Source organism: Acanthochromis polyacanthus, chromosome 1 (assembly GCF_021347895.1).
Source record: "Acanthochromis polyacanthus isolate Apoly-LR-REF ecotype Palm Island chromosome 1, KAUST_Apoly_ChrSc, whole genome shotgun sequence".
Classification (NCBI taxonomy): domain Eukaryota; kingdom Metazoa; phylum Chordata; class Actinopteri; family Pomacentridae; genus Acanthochromis; species Acanthochromis polyacanthus.
In genome coordinates this window covers 35,081,251-35,100,495 of record NC_067113.1, presented here as the reverse complement: position 1 = coordinate 35,100,495, position 19,245 = coordinate 35,081,251, and the positions used below count along the sequence as shown (strand labels likewise).

The window sequence follows — 19,245 nt, the reverse complement described above, 5'->3', positions numbered from 1 at the left end:
TATTTATTCTTAATAACATTCTAATCAAACCTCCATCTCTGCTGTCTGGTGTTTTTCATTTTTAAGGTGGATCTCCGTCGCTGCTGCTCCGTCTGTCGGCTTCACGTTTATGTTTGTTTATTTTGTTTGTTTTGAATAATTTACGGACGAAATCAAACATGAGCATCATAAAATAAATATTAAAAAACAGCGCAGAGACACGAGGTTTATTTATTCAGACAGAGAAAAAGAAAATGAATTGATTTTGTCCTTTTAAAGCTTGTTCATATTTCAGCTGCTCCTTATTTTTAATTGTTTTATTTTCTTGCTGTTTCCAGTTGCGTTTTTTTTTTTTTAATTTTCACTGTTTATTTATTGTTTTTAATTTGGTTGTATTTCTAAATGCTATTTGACATATTTGTTATTTTCACCTCCTCGTCTCCGTTTTCTTTTCTACTTTATTCAGTTTTACTTTCTCTCTGTTCCCCCCTCTCTCCTCCCTCCTCTCCTCCCTCCGGCGGCCCCGGCTCTCCCCGCCGCTGAAGCCGAACACGGAGCACCTCCTGCGGCCTCAAAGCGCCTCAAAGCGCCGCCGTGTCGCCGGATTTCGCGGCCTTTGTGCGGTGTAACCTCCGCCGCGGCTCCGTGAACCTGAACACATCCCGACAGATTTCACTTTGATCTGAAGCTTTTTCACGCGTTTTGGCCGCAGAGCCGCGAAATGTCTCTAATGATCCCGTAATTATCCGCTAATTATCCGCGGACATGATCCCCCGAAGCAGCGACGCTCGGAGCGGCCCGGAGCCGAGCCGAGCGGAGCCGAGAGGAGCCGAGCGGAGCCGCGGCGCGAATCTGGATTACTAACGTTAAAAATCACCTGAAACACTAATAAAATACAGATTTAAACCTGCAGCTTTAAACACTAATCATTCTACATAAAAAATAAATTAGTTCTATATTTTTATTTACAACCTGTTTGCTGGTTTGTAAACAAAATAATTGCTTTCAGTGTTTGTTTGCTTTCAAGGTAAAAACAAACAATAATCTCACTTATTAATTACTGAAAAACAAAAGAAACACATTTAAATCTGCAATTTTAAACACTAGTCATTCTACATAAAAATAAATTAGTTCTATATTTTTATTTACAACCTGTTTGCGGGTTTGTAAACAAAACAGTTGCTTTCAGTGTTTGTTTTTTACACATAGGCCTAAACAAACAACAGTCTCACTTATTAACAAATGAGAACCAAAATAAAACACTTGTAAATCTACAGCTTTAAACACAAATTATTCTCTATAATAAAGGAAATGTTTTTATTCAAATAAGGGTTTATTGCCACCCTGTTTGCTTGTTTGTAAACAAATCAGTTGCTTTTGTTTGCTTCAAACGTCACAAATAAATAACAATCTGAATTATTAACGTTTTAAATAATCTTAAACACAAATAAAAATATTGTAAATCTGCAGTTTTAAACACAAATCATAAGCAAATCTTTTTTTGTTGTTAAATTAAGGTTTTATTTTTCATCCTAAATAGTTGCTTTTGTTTACTTCATTGTGTTTGTTTGCTTTTACACATAAACAAACAACAATCTGAATTATTAACAACACAAAAAACTAAAGAAAACATTTAAATCTGTAGCTTTAAACACAAATTATTCTCTATAATAAAGGAAACGTTTTTATTCAAATAAAGGTTTTATTTCCAACCTGTTTGGTTGTTTGTAAACAAAACAGTTGCTTTTATTTACTTGGCAATGTTTGTTTGCTTTTAACATAATAAAAACACTGAAATGGAACCACCTGGAAAACAGAAGAAAACATTTAAATCTGTGGCTTTATTTTGTAAAATAAGGAAAATTTTATTATCTCTTAAATATAGGTTTCATTTCCAACCTGTTAGTTTGTTTGTAAACAAAATAGATGCTTTTATTTACTTAACAGTGTTTGATTTTTAACCTCACAAACAAACTGCTGAATAAAAATCTGAATATATTTGAGTATTTTTGCAGTGACTTTATACATTTTTTACTGTTTGTTTTCTTTCACAAACCCAAACTAATGTAGACATAAAATAAGATATCATCATTTTATTATTATTGTTTAAAATAATGTTCATAAATTCACTGTGAATGTTCAGATTTTATTCTGCTGGATCGATTATTGGCTGGTTATTGAATCGATCAGAATAAAACTGGCAGCTTTACTTGATTCGCTGGTTTCTCCGGTAATAAATAGTCGTGAGCTGCAGCAGCAGACGGGAAACGTTCTCCGCAGTGGGATGACATTTGATTTGTCTGATGCTTATTGTCGTTTTACCGACTCTGACCTTCACGCTTTAACAGAGAGGCTTTTATTGTGGAGGGTCACAGCTGTAAGGCCTCCATCATCACATTCCACATGTTCAATAAAAAGGATCGATGTGTTGAACACGGCGGTCCGATAGTCAGTAAATAATCATGTATGTTTATGCAAAAACACACCTTATGAAGTGTTTACCGCCGCAGGGAAACCTCATATCTGCACCCGACAGGATGCTGCCGTCACATCTGGACCTGCTGCAACACACAAGGAAATACTGGAGTTTATTTAAGAAAATAACAACATAGAAATATTATGTGAAATTACAAATACTGCATAAATATGAGAATGACTCGCGTGACCACAATAATATTCTGCACAAACACAAAACTGTTAGAAGTCAGTTTTACTCAAATAAGAGCTGGAAATAGAGAAAAAGAAAATAATTTATGTCTCACAAACAACATAATGTTATGCAACAACTTATAAATATACTATAAATAATGTAATATAGAAGACAAACAAGCTAACATATATGAACAAGAAGAAATTAGATATGATGTGTAAAGAAAATATTATGTAAGAAAAAGATTATAATGTATGCTAACAAGATAACGTGTATGAAAAAGATAACGTACACAAAGAAGCTAACATTTACAAACAAGATAGTAACACTTACGAATAAGATAATAACGTCTATAAAGAAAATATCAGCATGTACAAAAAGATAATGTATAGAAACAAGCTAACATATATGAACAAGAACAAATAAGATATAACGTGCAAAGAAAAATAAAATGTAAGGAAAAGATAGCATGTATGAAGAAGATAATTATGCTAACAAGAACATGTACAAATAAGCTAATAACGTCTACGAACAAAATAATGTGTACGAAAAAGATAACGTACGCCAACAAGCCAACACGTACGAACAAGATAACACATATGAATAAGATGATGTCTACAAATAGGATAATAACGTCTATGAAAATATAATAATGTACACAAAGAAGCTAACATTTATAGACAAGAAAATATGTATGAATATGATAAAGATGTCTATAAACAAAATAATAACGTGTACGAAAAAGATAAAGTAAGTGACAAGAATATAACATGTGCGAACAAGCTAATAATGTAAGCGAACAAGAACATAACCTGTATGAACAAGCTAATAATGTAGCGAACAAGAATATTACAGGTATGAACAAACTTGTAATGTATGTCAGCAAAACTACGTGTAAGAACTAGCTAATAAAGTAAGCGAACAAGAATATAACCTGTACAAACAAGAATGTAATGGGTACAAAGATAATAACATGTACGAACAAGCTAATAACGTAAATGAACAAGATAAAAACATATGCTAACAAGAGTTAGCTAATAGTGTGTGCTAATGTGTACAAACAGAATCTAATGTGTGTGAATGGGATAACTTATGCTAACAACACAACACACATTAGCAAGACAACAACACAGGCTAGCAAGATACTGCATGCTAGTAAGATAATGCATGCTAGCAAGACAATAATGTGCACTAACAAGATAAAGCGTACTAAGAAGGTAACACATGCTATCAAGATAATAACACATGCTAACAAGATATTATACACTGAAACTGATGTTTGAAAACTGAACCGTTGAAAACTGATTTTAAAAAAGTTTAACACAAACCAGTTTGAACCTGAAGCTCAGTGAGAAAATAATAAAAGCCATCAAGAAACACATCAAAGATTTTCACGATATTAATATTAATGATTGTGTTTCTCTTGATTCATCGTCTTAATAATGTCTTTAATGTCAGATATGTGTGAATTATTATTAAAATGGACTTTATTTAATGAGAGAAACTGATCACTGCTGTAATGATGGTAAAATCTATAATAATGAAAATACCTTTTTAAAGGAGGAGACTGTAAAAACACGTGTAGGAGCATTTAGACAATAATACAACTTTAGAGTGAAAACTGAATGCAACATGTTTTTTAAATCTACAAAACAAACATTTATTTAATAGTTCAGTTGATAGAAATGATTCTGACCGTGTGGTTTTCAGCTCTGGTTTTTTATACCTGAAAAAACTGTTGTCTGATTTCTTTTAGTTTCGGTTCATTTCAGTCGTGATGAATCAGAGGAGAAGTAAAGATCATTTCAGTTCAGTCGCTGCTGCAGATGAACTGAGGCTCCGTCACATTTTATGAACACATTAATCTCAGTCTGACAGAATAATAATAATAATTTTATTAATCAGTTATCAGGTGATTCTGCTCACGTGGGTCAGGATTTAGTCTTTTCTAGCAGTCAAGAGGCCCTGTTCGGTATTCAATGGGTTTAATTCAAGTCTTTTGTTGATTTGTTCTGCAGAAATGATTTAAATGTATTTTCAGTTTCACTAATTAATTCATCAATTTATCAAGCAAACTGAAACTTAACACTGAATATATGTGATTTTATAGATACTAAATTAACACATAATTAAAACATGTGCAGCTAAATTCACCCTACAGTTTTTTACTGATGATGAAAATAAATGTGACGATTCTATTTCATATCTATTATTGAGCTGCATTATATTTAGAAGTGTTCCTAACATTACGTCCACTCCAGAGTATCAGGAACATGAAGCCGTTTAATTCACCACCAGAATATAAAAACTCCGTAGTTCATGTCGGAGCTTTTATTTTGGATTCTGTCAGATCTCACAGGTGTTCCTAATAAAGCGGTCTGTTGGTGTGTTATTTTCTCTCAACTAAAATAGTATTAAATATGTATTTTAATTGTTAATATTATTCTCAAACAGGTTGTAGAATAACTAAATTTTACTGATTGATTTTGCTTGTGAATAAATGAGAATATTTTCCTACATAAACCAGAATAGATGCTGATTAATTTCCTAGATATCTATACAATAAGGTTATTTCTAGAACCAGGACTTCTGCAATAATGTTATTTCTAGAACTAGCACTTGTGTATATTTTGGTTTAATAATATTTTCTATACTATATTCCTTAATAAGGGCTTATCCACTATTATTAAGATTCTACACGAAAAACCTTTGAGAAACTATATATATAACTAAATTCACAACTAAAACTGTGAAATACTACATGAGTATAAACAACTGCGTATTATGACAGCATTTGCACTTTTACTGTTAATATTTTTAGCACATTTTGATGATTATATTGATGGTTTTACTGCAATAAAATAGCCAGAAATCAAATTCACAAAGAGGCTTTTTTTCATTCTTAAAGCTTAAATTATAATAATGAAACCAGCTGTTAAAGGTTTGGATTGAAACGTTTCAAAAGTCCAGCTTGTTTCTGATGATTGCAAGAATAAAATAATTAAATCAAAGATGATCAATAAATCCAGATTGAATGGCTGCAAAATTCACACAGATTCAAAATATACTGAATGTGACTAATTTTCACACGACTTTCGTGGTTGTGACAAAATGCATCACATACTGTTATATAAAAGTAGTAAATCATTCATTACTTTGAGATAAAGGACAAAATATGAGACACATTTAAGAATATTATCCTTCGAAAGCATCAATTTCAACAGAGGAGTTTTCTTTTTATAATCTTGTGTCTTCCATTGGGCCTGAAGTGGGATCAGTTTAACATTTGCATCTTCAGATTCTTTCGAAAACGTCCACTATCCTTAAGACTGAACCTAGAATAATGATAATTTGCAGTAAATACTGGTGGCTTTACTGCAGTAAAAGTTCTGAATTGTCCTCCTAAAGTCAACCAGCTGCACTGATGTGAAGAAGAATCTGCAGAGTTTGTGTCTCTGGTTGGACGGCGGATGAGAACGTGTCGTGTTAAAGGTAGGACTCTAACGGATCCTCTGCCACCCAGTCTGCTGCTGTAATACGAGCCATATGTTCCCGGCGGGGAGGATCGGGCCGGTCGGGGCCCTCCGGCGGCGGCGGTGGCGGCGGCCTCGGGGCCCCCGGCATCATTTCACTAAAGCCCTCGGCCCCTTTTCTCTCCACTCGCGCCTTATGGAGGAAAATGTCGGCCACAATGCGACGGCCCTCGGCCCCTTTCTTCGCCTCGCCTTTCATTCCCCCACTAGAAAGCCACGAACAGGGGCCCCGGGGCCACTAATGCCTTTTGATGGGGATTGGAATTAATTATCTCCAATAACACAATTGTGCTCGGCCAACGAAAAGAGCAAAGAAATCCCCTCCAGAATCAGAGAGAGGCGAGGAAGAAAAGAGGAGAGGGCGATCAAAGCGGGGCGAGAGACACCCGGACTGACTGGGGGAGAGAGAGAGCAGCTGCTTTTCCATTAAAAATGATACGGAGGAAGTTTATTAGAGCTTTGTGAGGCGCTAATATGGCTGAGCCCGGAGGTTGGTGGTCCTCGTGGAGGGAGGGGGCTTCATTACTGAGCCGGAGGGGGGAGGGGGGTAATTGGCAGAGATTTAATGGTTGTTCTGGTCAGACTGGTGCAGCTCAGAGAAGTTTATTTCACCAAACTATCAGTTATTGATCCATCAGCTCACTCTTCATCCAGACTGGAGGATTTATTACACATTAAACTGATCACACAGAAGAAGACCCGACCTCCGGATGGAGATAGTCCGTTATTATTAGATCACAGTTATAATCTGGATCTTAATACAAAATAAAGCCAATAACTATGATTAAAGGGTCCATTAATTATCTGCACTTAACAGCAGCCAGTTGAATATCACTGAAATGTCAGATTATTAGGAAATACATCAACCTCCATAAACAGAAGTTGAACAGGCGAGTGTTTCTTCTGATTGAAATTTCAAAACAAATCTTTTATAAAGAATTTACTGAAATTTCAAAGTAGAAACTCAAAGCGACAAAAGTGAAGCTAAACTGAGTCCAGCTGTGATTTCCAGTCAGTCTACCTGCATCAACGAGGTTCTAAAATGAGCTGAGAACAGCAGAACCTTCTCAGTCATGGACCTATGGAGTGGGTCTATCTATGTCTGCATCATGGCTCCACATGGAGAAGAATTAAGCTGAAATATCTGACTGAGAGGTTTGACAAAGATGGAAAAAGATCCAAGATCAACTAAAAACCAGGGAAGCAGAGTCAGCACTAATCAGGAGGTCTAGAAGGAATCATAGTTGCACTAATCAGAGCTCCTAAAATGACTCCACAGACAGTGAACTACTTCCTCCATCCAGCTGTAAAAACAGACATCAGCTGCTTCAGACTTGGTTCAGGGGTTCTCCAAGGAAACCAGAGTTAGTGTGAAGCTCAGACAGTGTGAAGGAACCTTCAGAACATCAACCTCTATGGACGGAGGACCAGAACTAAAGCTGGCTGCTGCTCAGAACTAAACTTCCAGATGAAAGCTTGCTGGAGAACATGAGAAGAAGCCTGATGGATGTTGGAGAACATTCTTTGGTCAGATGGAGATAAATGAGTTCTGATGGAGTCCAGATGTTTGGTGAGAACCTGACCAGGACTACCACAGTGGATGTATGGTCCTGACAGTGAAGAACGGAGGTGGGAGTGAAATGATATGAAGCGACATGAGGTCAGAAGGTGTTGAAGACATTTCTAGATGCAGCATGAAGGTGTCTGAGAATGAACCAGAATACTGTCTGACCAGATGAAGATGAATATTCCAACAGAGAATATCCAGAGAAAAACATCACACAAGAGGTTTGAGACTAGAACAAGCATAAATTTAAAATTTGTTCAAAATGACTCGAAATGTGTCCAAAGCAAGCTTAATAAAATGTCCACAATTTGTCTTAAATGAGTTAAAATTAGGCTAAAACAACCCAAAACAAGTAAAGACATTTTCCAGAATGACTTGCAATTTGTCAATAATGACAATAATGAAAAACTGGACCAAAAGTAGGCAGAAATGGTCCAAATCAATTCAGAATGAGTCAAAACCCGCCTTAAAATGACTGAGAATTGGTCCAAAACAGCTTAGAAAAGGTTCAAATTGACCTGAAAATGGGTGAAAACTTGTTGCAAAATTACTGAAAATTGGTCCAAAATGGGTCAAAATGGTCCAAATTGACACAAAATTAGTGAAGAATGAGTTGAAACTTGTTCTGCATGACTCATAATTGTCCAGATGAGATCCTACAGAAGAACTTTGTTTCCAGATGAAGGTTGAGCAGTGACAACCCAACAGTTAACAGGAAGTTAACGTTTTAAAAACACGGATGTTAAGTTTCTACTGTAGAGTCCGAAGTTTTATTACAGTAAACGTCAGATGTTTGTTATTAATTTGACATCAGAGAAAATACTCCCAGAACCCAGAAGTAATCTGATTACTCTACAGGGATAGAGTTTGGAATCTTACTATGAGCCACAAACAGGAAGAGCTCAGGGGACCGACAGCCAATCAGAGTGCAGGATTCCCCACGGCGGTAGAGTTCAGTTTCTCATGTAGAGAGAGAAAGTGAAGCTGGAGTTAAGAAGAGATCACACACACACACACACACACACACACACACAGACACACACACACACACACACACACACACACACACACACACACACACACACACACACACACACACACACACACACACACACACACACACACACACACACACACACACACACACACACACACACACACACACACACACACACACACACTCCCAGGTGGCGTCAGAAGTTGGAGCTCCAACAAACTGAGTCTTTCTTCAGAACAAGCAGATTAACGGCTGCAGGATTAAAACCAGGACACCCAAGACGACCACGAGTGGTCTGCCGTCGCCATGGAGACCAGCCGTGTCTGTCTGTGTGTGTGTGTGTGTGTGTGTGTGTGTGTGTGTGTGTGTGTGTGTGTGTGTGTGTGTGTGTGTGTGTGTGTGTTGTGAAGGGAACCACACACACATCATCCTACATGTCAGGAGGAAACCAGCATCTCCACAAACATCTAAATTAAACTCAGTTCCTCTGATTTATTGAAGGTATTTAGTTTTAGATGAACTCTTTGTGACGGATTTTTATTATTTTATTTTTACTGATTTGAAGCCAGAAAACTAGTTAAACCAAAACCTGCTTGTTTTTCTCTTTTTCTTAAAGCGCTTCAAGCCAAAAACAGGTCAAACTATCTAAATATTTTATTGTTTTACTGCAAAAAAAGAAGCAAAAAATCTATATTTTAAAATAAGACAAAAAAAATCACAATTTCAACAGAACACGCTCACAGTGAACATTTAGTTTAGTAATTTTAGTGTAAATTTATTGTAATTTATCAATTAATGTCATGTTTTCTTCACGCGTGTTATCTTTTATGTGTTTATATTTGAATAAATAATTTAAAATCAGCCAAATTAATTCTACATTTTACTTAAAAAATAAAACAAAACAATAAATTCCACTTGTGTAATATAAAATACGACCACGGCTTCTTTTTCTTCTTTTCCTTCACTTCAGCTCCGATTTATTTCTTCACCACATTAAACTCACTGATTAAAAATTTCCCTTTTATCTGTTTTTTGTTGGTTTATTTAAAATTCTAAGGATTTTTAATTGATTCTTTTCAGAGACTTTTTAAAATGAAGAAAAACACAGAGAGCTGGTTTCAGGTTTTATGCCCTCAGGTTCGTCTGACAGGTTCATCCTCGGATAATTAAAGCCTTAATTTATTAATTTATCTTTCATATAAAGCTAATATTTGTATTTCTGTTGTGTATTTTCTTTGTTTTTTTGACCATTTCTACGTCTGACATCAGTTTTTCTGTATTTCTGATCATTAATCTGCTCGTCGTCCGGCCAAAGTTCATGAGGAAAACTGAAAGTGATCTTAAAATAATGAGAACAAAAAGCAGGAAAGTAAACGGATTCATTAATTACTAATAAACATTTTTTTTTCCTGAAGTGAAACGCTGATAAATTAAACCTGTGGGTGTTAAATTTATGGATATTTGTGAGGACCGGTGGGAGTTTTTAGGTACTAGTGAGGACAGAATGTGTGCAGGGTTCATATCAGAGTGTGTGTGTGTGTGTGTGTGTGTGTGTTCTTGTACTTGCTACATGGTGAGTACCATTTTCTGCATTTAACTATCAAAGTGAGGACATTTTTACAAAGTGAGGACATTTTGGCTGGTCCTCACTTTGAAACAGCCATGTTTGAGGGTGAAGACTTGTTTTTAGAGAACAGGTATGAATTGAGGTTTGGTTAGGGTTAGGGTAAGGATTAGGGTTAGGCAATCAGTTGTGATGGTTAAGGTTAGGGTAAGGCTCTAGGAAATGCATTACGCCTATGGATGTCCTCACTAAGATAGAAGTACAAACGTGTGTGTGTGTGTGTGTGTGTGTGTGTGTGTGTGTGTGTGTGTGTGTGTGTGTGTGTGTGTGTGTGTGTGTGTGTGTGTGTGTGTGTGTGTGTGTGTGTGTGTGTACTGCAGCAGAGGTCGACCAATCAGGTTGGTCGTGGTCCTGTTTGGACAGCGTTAGTATGCAGAGCAGAGAGTGTGTGTTTTACTTTCTGTTTGAGTGTGTGTTTGTTGTGTGTGTTTAGTATTTGTGTGTGTGTCTAGTGTGTGTGCGTTTGAATATAAAGTGGCGTTTTGTGTAAAAAAAAAAAAACAGTAAAAAGCTTCTTCAGCAGTTTTTTCAGTCAAACTAACAGCAGGATGTTTACTGTAGTACATTCTGAAGTATTTCTGCTTCACTGCAGTACTTCTACTGCAGTTACTGGTTGTTCTGAACAGAGAGCATGCAAAACACGTTTTTCATCTTGTTTTGGTGATTCTACATGAATTTGTGGTTGGTTTACATTATATATAGGTAATTGTTTACTTAGTTGTGGTTGTTTTGCATCACATTTCGGTAATTTTATCTGAATTTGCAGTTGTTTTACATTCTATTACATCATATTTTAGTCATTTTACGTGTTTTTGTTTCCGTTTTCATCACATTTTGGTAATTTCAATGTTTTAGAAGTTGCTTTGCATCATATTTTAGGCCAGTTTACATGCTTTTGTGGTTCTTCTGAACCATTTTTAGGCCAGTGTACATGTTGTGGTTGCTTTGCATTGCGTTTTGGTCTTTATACATGAATTTGTGTCTCTTTGTGGCATTTTGCATGTTTTTTTGCAGTTGATTTGAATCACACTTTAGTAATTTTATGTGACTTTGTAAATGTTTGCATTATATTTTGGTCATTTTATGTGTTTTTGTATCACATTTTGGTCATTTTACATCATTTTGTCATTGTTTGCATTTAATCCGAGTTGTTCTGTGTCACATTTTGATCATTTTTATGAACGTAAAAACGTCTAACTTCTATTCTCAGTCCAGTCTCAGTACTTCTACAGCATTTTCCGTCCTAAACTCCACATGTTGAGGCTCCTGCTTCCGTAGATTTAGTTTCTGAACTTCGTTTAGTTTCAGTGTCGAGTTAAAGTTTCGGTGAAAACTCTTTCTAATGTGTGACTGAGAGCAGATTAAAGACGGAGCTCAGTTTCTTTATCATCGGCGGTCTGACCGACATGTTCAAAGTTGTCAAAGTTAAATTTTAATTTCAAGTTTTTGGGGAGCATAAAGTCAGAGCGGCTTCCTCGCATTTGTCACAGCGATCCTCAGAAATTAAAGCGAGCAGCGACTGCGTTTGAAACAGGAGAGTTTAAGAGACGTACCTTAAATCAACAGAAGAACTAAAGGGAAGGCTGATCTTCAATTAGAGCCGCCGACGAGAAGGAGGAGGAGGAGGAGGAGGAGGAAGGGTCCCTCAGAAACCAGACGAACACTGGACCCAGAAAAAAATCAGAAAGTTCAACAGACAGCAGAATCTGCTCATTAAACTGAATGATGAGCTTACCACAGATCAAACCACATTTTACTGCTTCAGGATCGATTTTCTAACCTTAACGTCTCCTAGAAACAATAAAAAACAGTCATTAAACCAAATCAAACACCAGCTTCAGCCACAAAACTCTGAATCGCACTGACAAAATAAAACACAGTAACAATGGAAGTACATAGAGGAATGAAAAAGAACATTATCATCAATTTATTTCATGTTTACACCAAAAATAAGTAAAAAGAAATACAGCCGGTCGTATTTAGTGCAGACAAAATCAGATAAAAGTGTCAAAAAGTAAAAGCAACAGCGCAAACAAAATCAGCTGATTGTCTCGTTCAGACATCGATTCATGTTCAGAACACAGTCATGACTGAAAACACCGGAAAATAAAACAGAAAACTTTCAAACTTCTGAGGCGTTTCAGGGGTTTAAGGTTCAAGATCCTAAAAATATTCAAAGAAGAGGAAATAAAAACAAAAATACTTGTAGGTTCAAAATACCAGAATAAAATATAATAATAACCATGACAGAAGAAAACAAAAACAAACAAACAAACAAATATCAGAATAAAATAAAATAACAATGACAGAAGAAAACAAAAACAAACAAACAAATATCAGAATAAAATAAAAATAATAACAATGCCAGAAAAAACAAAAACAAACAAATATCAGAATAAAATAATAACAATGACAGAAGAAAACAAAAACAAACAAATATCAGAATAAAATAATAACAATGACAGAAGAAAACAAAAACAAACAAACAAATACCAAAATAAAATAATAACCATGACAGAAGAAAACAAAACAAAACCAAAAAGATAAAACCTTCATTGATCAGTTCAGTGACGTACAATCAATACGTCTGATTATCGATGAGGCGATCAGATGACCGATCGAAGGCTTCCGGCTCCGACTTTCTTCCTCAACACTTCGACCAAACGCTCCAACCTGAGGATGGAGAAAACAGGAAGTTAGAAGAAGAACCGCATGAATCCTGAAGACCAGAGAAGGAGAAGAAGAAGAAGAAGAAGAAGAAGAAGGAGGAGAAGGTTCCAGATGACCCTCCTGTCAGGACAATCATCAATGGACCTGGACTGGTCTCACCTGGTCTCTGTTAGTCTGAGCTGTCCTTATTTAGTCTGAGCTGGTCTTGTTTAGTCTCAGCTGGTCCTGTTTAGTCTCAGCTGGTCTTGTTTAGTCTCAGCTGGTCTTGTTCAGTCTCAGCTGGTCTTGTTCAGTCTCAGCTGGTACTGTTTAGTCTCAGCTGGTCTTATTTAGTCTCAGCTGGTCCTGTTCAGTCTCAGCTGGTCCTGTTCAGTCTCAGCTGGTCATGTTTAGTCTCAGCTGGTCTTGTTTAGTCTCAGCTGGTCTTGTTTAGTCTCAGCTGGTCCTGTTCAGTCTCAACTGGTCTTCTTTAGTCTCAGCTGGTCTTGTTTAGTCTCAGCTGGTCCTGTTCAGTCTCAGTTAGTCTTGTTTAGTCTCAGCTGGTCCTGTTCAGTCTCAACTGGTCTTCTTTAGTCTCAGCTGGTCTTCTTTAGTCTCAGCTGGTCCTGTTCAGTCTCAGTTAGTCTTGTTTAGTCTCAGCTGGTCTTGTTTAGTCTCAGCTGGTCCTGTTCAGTCTCAGTTAGTCTTGTTCAGTCTCAGCTGGTCTTGTTCAGTCTCAGCTGGTCCTGTTTAGTCTCAGTTAGTCTTGTTTAGTCTCAGCTGGTCCTGTTCAGTCTCAGCTGGTCTTGTTCAGTCTCTGCTGGTCCTGTTTAGTCTCAGTTAGTCTTGTTTAGTCTCAGCTGGTCCTGTTTAGTCTCAGCTGGTCTTGTTCAGTCTCAGCTGGTCTTGTTCAGTCTCAGCTGGTCCTGTTCAGTCTCAGCTGGTCTTGTTCAGTCTCAGCTGGTCCTGTTTGGTCTCAGCTGGTCCTGTTCAGTCTCAGCTGGTCTTGTTTAGTCTCAGTTAGTCTTGTTTAGTCTCAGCTGGTCCTGTTCAGTCTCAGCTGGTCTTGTTCAGACTCTGCTGGTCCTGTTTAGTCTCAGTTAGTCTTGTTTAGTCTCAGCTGGTCCTGTTTAGTCTCAGCTGGTCTTGTTCAGTCTCAGCTGGTCTTGTTTAGTCTCAGCTGGTCCTGTTTAGTCTCAGCTGGTCCTGTTCAGTCTCAGCTGGTCTTGTTCAGTCTCAGCTGGTCCTGTTTGGTCTCAGCTGGTCCTGTTCAGTCTCAGCTGGTCTTGTTCAGTCTCAGCTGGTCTTGTTCAGTCTCAGCTGGTCTCATTTAGTCTCAGCTGGTCTTGTTCAGTCTCAGCTGGTCCTGTTTAGTCTCAGCTGGTCTTGTTTAGTCTCAGCTGGTCCTGTTCAGTCTCAGCTGGTCCTGTTCAGTCTCAGCTGGTCTTGTTCAGTCTCAGCTGGTCTCGTTTAGTCTCAGCTGGTCCTGTTTAGTCTCAGCTGGTCTCATTTAGTCTCAGCTGGTCCTGTTTAGTCTCAGCTGGTCTTGTTTAGTCTCAGCTGGTCCTGTTCAGTCTCAGCTGGTCCTGTTCAGTCTCAGCTGGTCTTGTTCAGTCTCAGCTGGTCCTGTTTGGTCTCAGCTTGTCCTGTTCAGTCTCAGCTGGTCTTGTTCAGTCTCAGCTGGTCTTGTTCAGTCTCAGCTGGTCTTGTTCAGTCTCAGCTGGTCTCATTTAGTCTCAGCTGGTCTTGTTCAGTCTCAGCTGGTCCTGTTTAGTCTCAGCTGGTCCTGTTTAGTCTCAGCTGGTCTTGTTTAGTCTCAGCTGGTCCTGTTCAGTCTCAGCTGGTCTTGTTCAGTCTCTGCTGGTCCTGTTTAGTCTCAGTTAGTCTTGTTTAGTCTCAGCTGGTCCTGTTTAGTCTCAGCTGGTCTTGTTCAGTCTCAGCTGGTCTTGTTTAGTCTCAGCTGGTCCTGTTTAGTCTCAGCTGGTCCTGTTCAGTCTCAGCTGGTCTTGTTCAGTCTCAGCTGGTCCTGTTTGGTCTCAGCTGGTCCTGTTCAGACTCAGCTGGTCTTGTTCAGTCTCAGCTGGTCTTGTTCAGTCTCAGCTGGTCTCATTTAGTCTCAGCTGGTCTTGTTCAGTCTCAGCTGGTCCTGTTTAGTCTCAGCTGGTCTTGTTTAGTCTCAGCTGGTCCTGTTCAGTCTCAGCTGGTCCTGTTCAGTCTCAGCTGGTCTTGTTCAGTCTCAGCTGGTCTCGTTTAGTCTCAGCTGGTCCTGTTTAGTCTCAGCTGGTCTCATTTAGTCTCAGCTGGTCCTGTTTAGTCTCAGCTGGTCTTGTTTAGTCTCAGCTGGTCCTGTTCAGTCTCAGCTGGTCTCATTTAGTCTCAGCTGGTCCTGTTTAGTCTCAGCTGGTCTCATTTAGTCTCAGCTGGTCTTGTTTAGTCTCAGCTGGTCTCAGTTAGTCTCCTTTTACAACACCCAGGTTTTCTATGATGACTTCTTGTTGCCATTTTACCTGTTTTGACTTTACTTACAAGCTTTAGACCAGACTTAAGGTTCTGAATCACGTGTTTTCTAGCTGCAGAGTGAACTTTGCAGACGTAGAGTCGTGTTTCCAGCTGCAGTGACGTGTTTTCGTTGCAGTATTTTCCTGCGGTCTCCAGCTTTTGACAGACGTTTCTTCATCACTGTGAGCCGGTTGGAAATGGTTTTCTGACTCTCGGGAGAAAATGATCAGGCCAAGTGCCGACGGAGAAAAAGTAAAGTGAGAGGAAGCTGAAATGAGCGAGGAGTTGGAAAACTGACCCTGGATGACTTTCTGACGCTCGGTGAGGCTCTCTCTGCCTCTTCGCCTCTCTCTCCAAATCAAATTAAACTTCCCGTCTCTAATAACCAGCAGATTTTTATCACCGCCTCCCCTCGGAGAGCAAATATTCCTCTCTCCACTGTTCAGAAACTTGGGAGGCTCTTCAGAGTCGGCCGCCCCCCCACTGGCAGCCAAATTAGAGCAGAAAGCCGCGGGTTTGAGCCCAGGAGGACGGCGCGGGACGCAGACGGACGACTTAAGCTGTTTTCATCATGAATCTCATCCCTTCATCTTCAGGCTGATGAGACGAGGAGCAGCAGAAGAAGAAGTCACGTTATTCAGCATCAGACCATCATCCTGCGTGAGGCGAGATCTGAAGGATTAATTCTTCCTGATCAACTCGCCGGCGGAGACACTCACTCCGATGCCCGCTGAATATGAATCATCGCCACCAAATCTTCTTAGTCCCACGCGCTTAACCGGCCTTTGAACGCCTCGCCGAGAGTCTGACGGCTGCCGTTCCACTCGGCAACATGTTTCCTATGGCGGGAAAACGCTTGTTGAACCGCACAGTGACGTTTCCCTCTGGAAGCATTTAACTCAGGGGTGTCCAATATGCGGCCTGGGGGTCTAAAGCGGTCCTCCAGAGGGTCCAATCAGGCCCTCAGAGTGTAAAAGTTAAAGAGAAGACATTAACTGCAGATTGTAAATTAGTAAAAGCATAAATTTAAAATTATTTCTAGTTGCTTTGATCATGAAGTAAAATACTAGACTGTTCATTGTTTGTTTGTCATTTTGCATCTCGTTTTTGTTATTTTTTGTCTTTTTTTGTCTGACTGACGTTTGTCTCATATTTTTGTCGTTCTGTTTCTCGATTTTGTCATTTTTTTGGTCACTTTGTAGCTTTTTTGTAAAATTCTTTGCCTCTTTTTATTTTCTTTTGTGTAATTTATCTCATTTCTTGTCATTTTGTTTCTCGCTTTTGTCCTTTTGTGTTTTGTGTTTTGTTTTTGTGATATTTTGTGCTGTTTTTTTGGCGTTTTACTTTCAAAGTAATTTTGAGACTTTCAGCAAGTGAATTGAAGATTTAATGCAAGTGATCTTTTAGAAACTGAATTTGAGACTCATTGAAACTGAGTTTAGGTCTAAAAAAAAACCTCAATTTCAAGATTTTAGAAACTGAACTTACAACTCTCTGAAACTGAACTGAAAGTCTGGGAAGGTCCCGGACTACTTCTATGTTGGGAGAACATCTCTGAGTCTCTCTGAGGAACCTCAAACAAACGTTCTCTGATGTAGAAACACGTTTATGCACTAAGCTCAGTAGAAGCTGCAGCCAATCAGCTGATCTGGCGACGCTCTGATTGGCCGTCAGGTGCATGATGACGTCATAGAGTAAAAATGTGACATCACACTCACCTGCGGACTCTCTCGCTGGCCTCTCGCTCTGCCTCCTGGCAGCGCTGAAGCTCCGCCTCCACGCTCTGCTTCTCTTGAGACATTCGCTGCAGCTGGACCAGCAGGGCCTGAGGGGGCGGGGCCTGCTGCGGCTCCACCTGTGGAGGGGGCGGGGCTCCGTCACCTGGCGATGAGGGCTGGGAGGGCAGGGCGAGGTCCTGAGAGCTGAGAGAAGAAGAGGGAGAAGTTAGTTTATCTTTTCATTGAGGAGTTTGAATTTAAAGTCTTTTTACTTTAAACTAGAATCAGAAGAGCCTGGCGTGTCCCAATGCATGATGGGAAGTCTGACGGAGCATCTATGGCAGACAGATGACTCACTCTGACATAAAACAAGAAGTATTTCCATTTTTCTGCTTTCAAGCATGAAAAAAAGTGTTTCTTCCTGGTGGTTGTGGAAAATAAATAAATGAATGAATGAAAACTGAAACAAATTCATTAAAAAGTGAGAAACAAAAAGCCAATAAACAAGCAAAATAAACTTTAAATACTGATTTTAAGAGTTTTTAAGATGTTGAGACTTTCACAACGTAATTAAAAACTTTCCAAAGTTTTACAAGACTTCTAGAAACTGAATTTTAAGACTATTTGAAACTGAATTCTGTCCAGACTTTTAGAAACTGAATTTAAAAGTGTTAAAAGCTGAAGTAAAGACTTTTAAAAACTGAATTGTATCCAGGAGAAGCAGAAACCCTGTGTGGATGGAAACAGATCAGAAAGCTGAGATCTGATCCTGTCTTAGAAGCAGCTGATAGATAATCGATCAGCTGTGCTATTGATAGGCGCTGAGGGGGATTCAGGCTAATTAAAGGCAAACAGAGCAGACGGATGTTAACGTTTCTTTCCATGCAACCTCAGAAATCTTCCTCTTTAGTAAGCTACTGCCCTGTTTTAATTTGTGTTTTAAAAATCACAGAAAACTGTCATAAGAGTGAAAATGAAAACAGAAGCAGCGAGAACTGGAGTGTGGAGAGAAGAAGAACCTGCCGTGGTCGTCGTTCTACCTGATTCTGGTCAGATTTAACCAGAATCACCGATAAGAAACCGATCAGTGACAAACACAAACAGACGAGTGTTTATCCTGAACAGAGGTCAGAGGTCAGAGGTCGGCCCGATCTGACCTCCTTCACTCTAAAACACATGTTGGACAGAAGAACCACCTGATCCACATCTGTCAACCTGCTGAGGCCAACTGATCCTCCAGCAAACACAAAGACTTCTGGGAGCAGAGACCAAACCAGATGAAGGAGACCTGGACCAGAACTACAAACCCGGACCAGAACTACAAACCCAGACCAAGAAAAGACCCACAAAAACAGACCAGGACGGGAGAAGTAGACCAGGACCAGGAAGCAGGATCAGAACTACAAACCCAGACCAAGAAAAGACCCACAAAAACAGACCAGGACGGGAGAAGTAGACCAGGACCAGGAAGCAGGATCAGAACTACAAACCCAGACCAGACCCAGAGAAACAAACCAGAACTACAAACCCAGACAAGACCCAGACCCAGACCCAGAGAAACAAACCAGAACTACAAACCCAGACCAGACCCAGACCCAGAGAAACAGACCAGAACTACAAACCCAGACCAGACCCAGACCCAGAGAAACAGACCAGAACTACAAACTCAGAACGAGAAAAGACCCACAAAAACAGACCAGGAAGCAGGATCAGAACAAGAAACCCAGACCAGAACCAGAGACCCAGACAAGACCCATGAACCAAGAAAAGAACCTTAGACGCCAACCAGAACAAGAGAAAAGAGAAAGCTCTGTAGTTTTTAACTGTCTGATCCTGATCTCATTGAAATATTTGCCTCTGACAGATTCTATCAGCTGATTAGTGATGCGTTCACTGACCCAATTCTCCTTCTAACCCTGACCGTGACCCGGTTCTAACCTGAAGACAAAACGACTTTGGTCCTCACACAGACATAAATAAAGCTGTGAACACACAGAGAAAAGCGTGTGACGGAGCGAAATCGAACAAA

At 39.1% G+C, this 19,245-nt stretch overlaps 1 protein-coding gene across 2 annotated transcripts in view; it reads right to left on the bottom strand.

Annotated features, from left to right (window-relative positions):
- Positions 1-12,262: 12,262 nt before the first annotated feature.
- The window catches only part of mipol1 (mirror-image polydactyly 1), a 53,868-nt gene continuing 46,885 nt past the window's right edge, over positions 12,263-19,245 (bottom strand). The window contains exons 13-14 of one of the 2 annotated variants that reach the window (XM_051948424.1): positions 17,217-17,420; positions 12,263-13,023 (exon numbers count right to left, since the gene is read on the bottom strand). In XM_051948424.1, coding sequence (XP_051804384.1) covers positions 12,957-13,023; positions 17,217-17,420 — 271 coding nt within the window. In that variant the 3' untranslated portion in view covers positions 12,263-12,956. Of the gene's footprint in view, positions 13,024-17,216; positions 17,421-19,245 lie in introns of those variants that run through there. The other variant, XR_007942047.1, reaches the window with a different exon arrangement.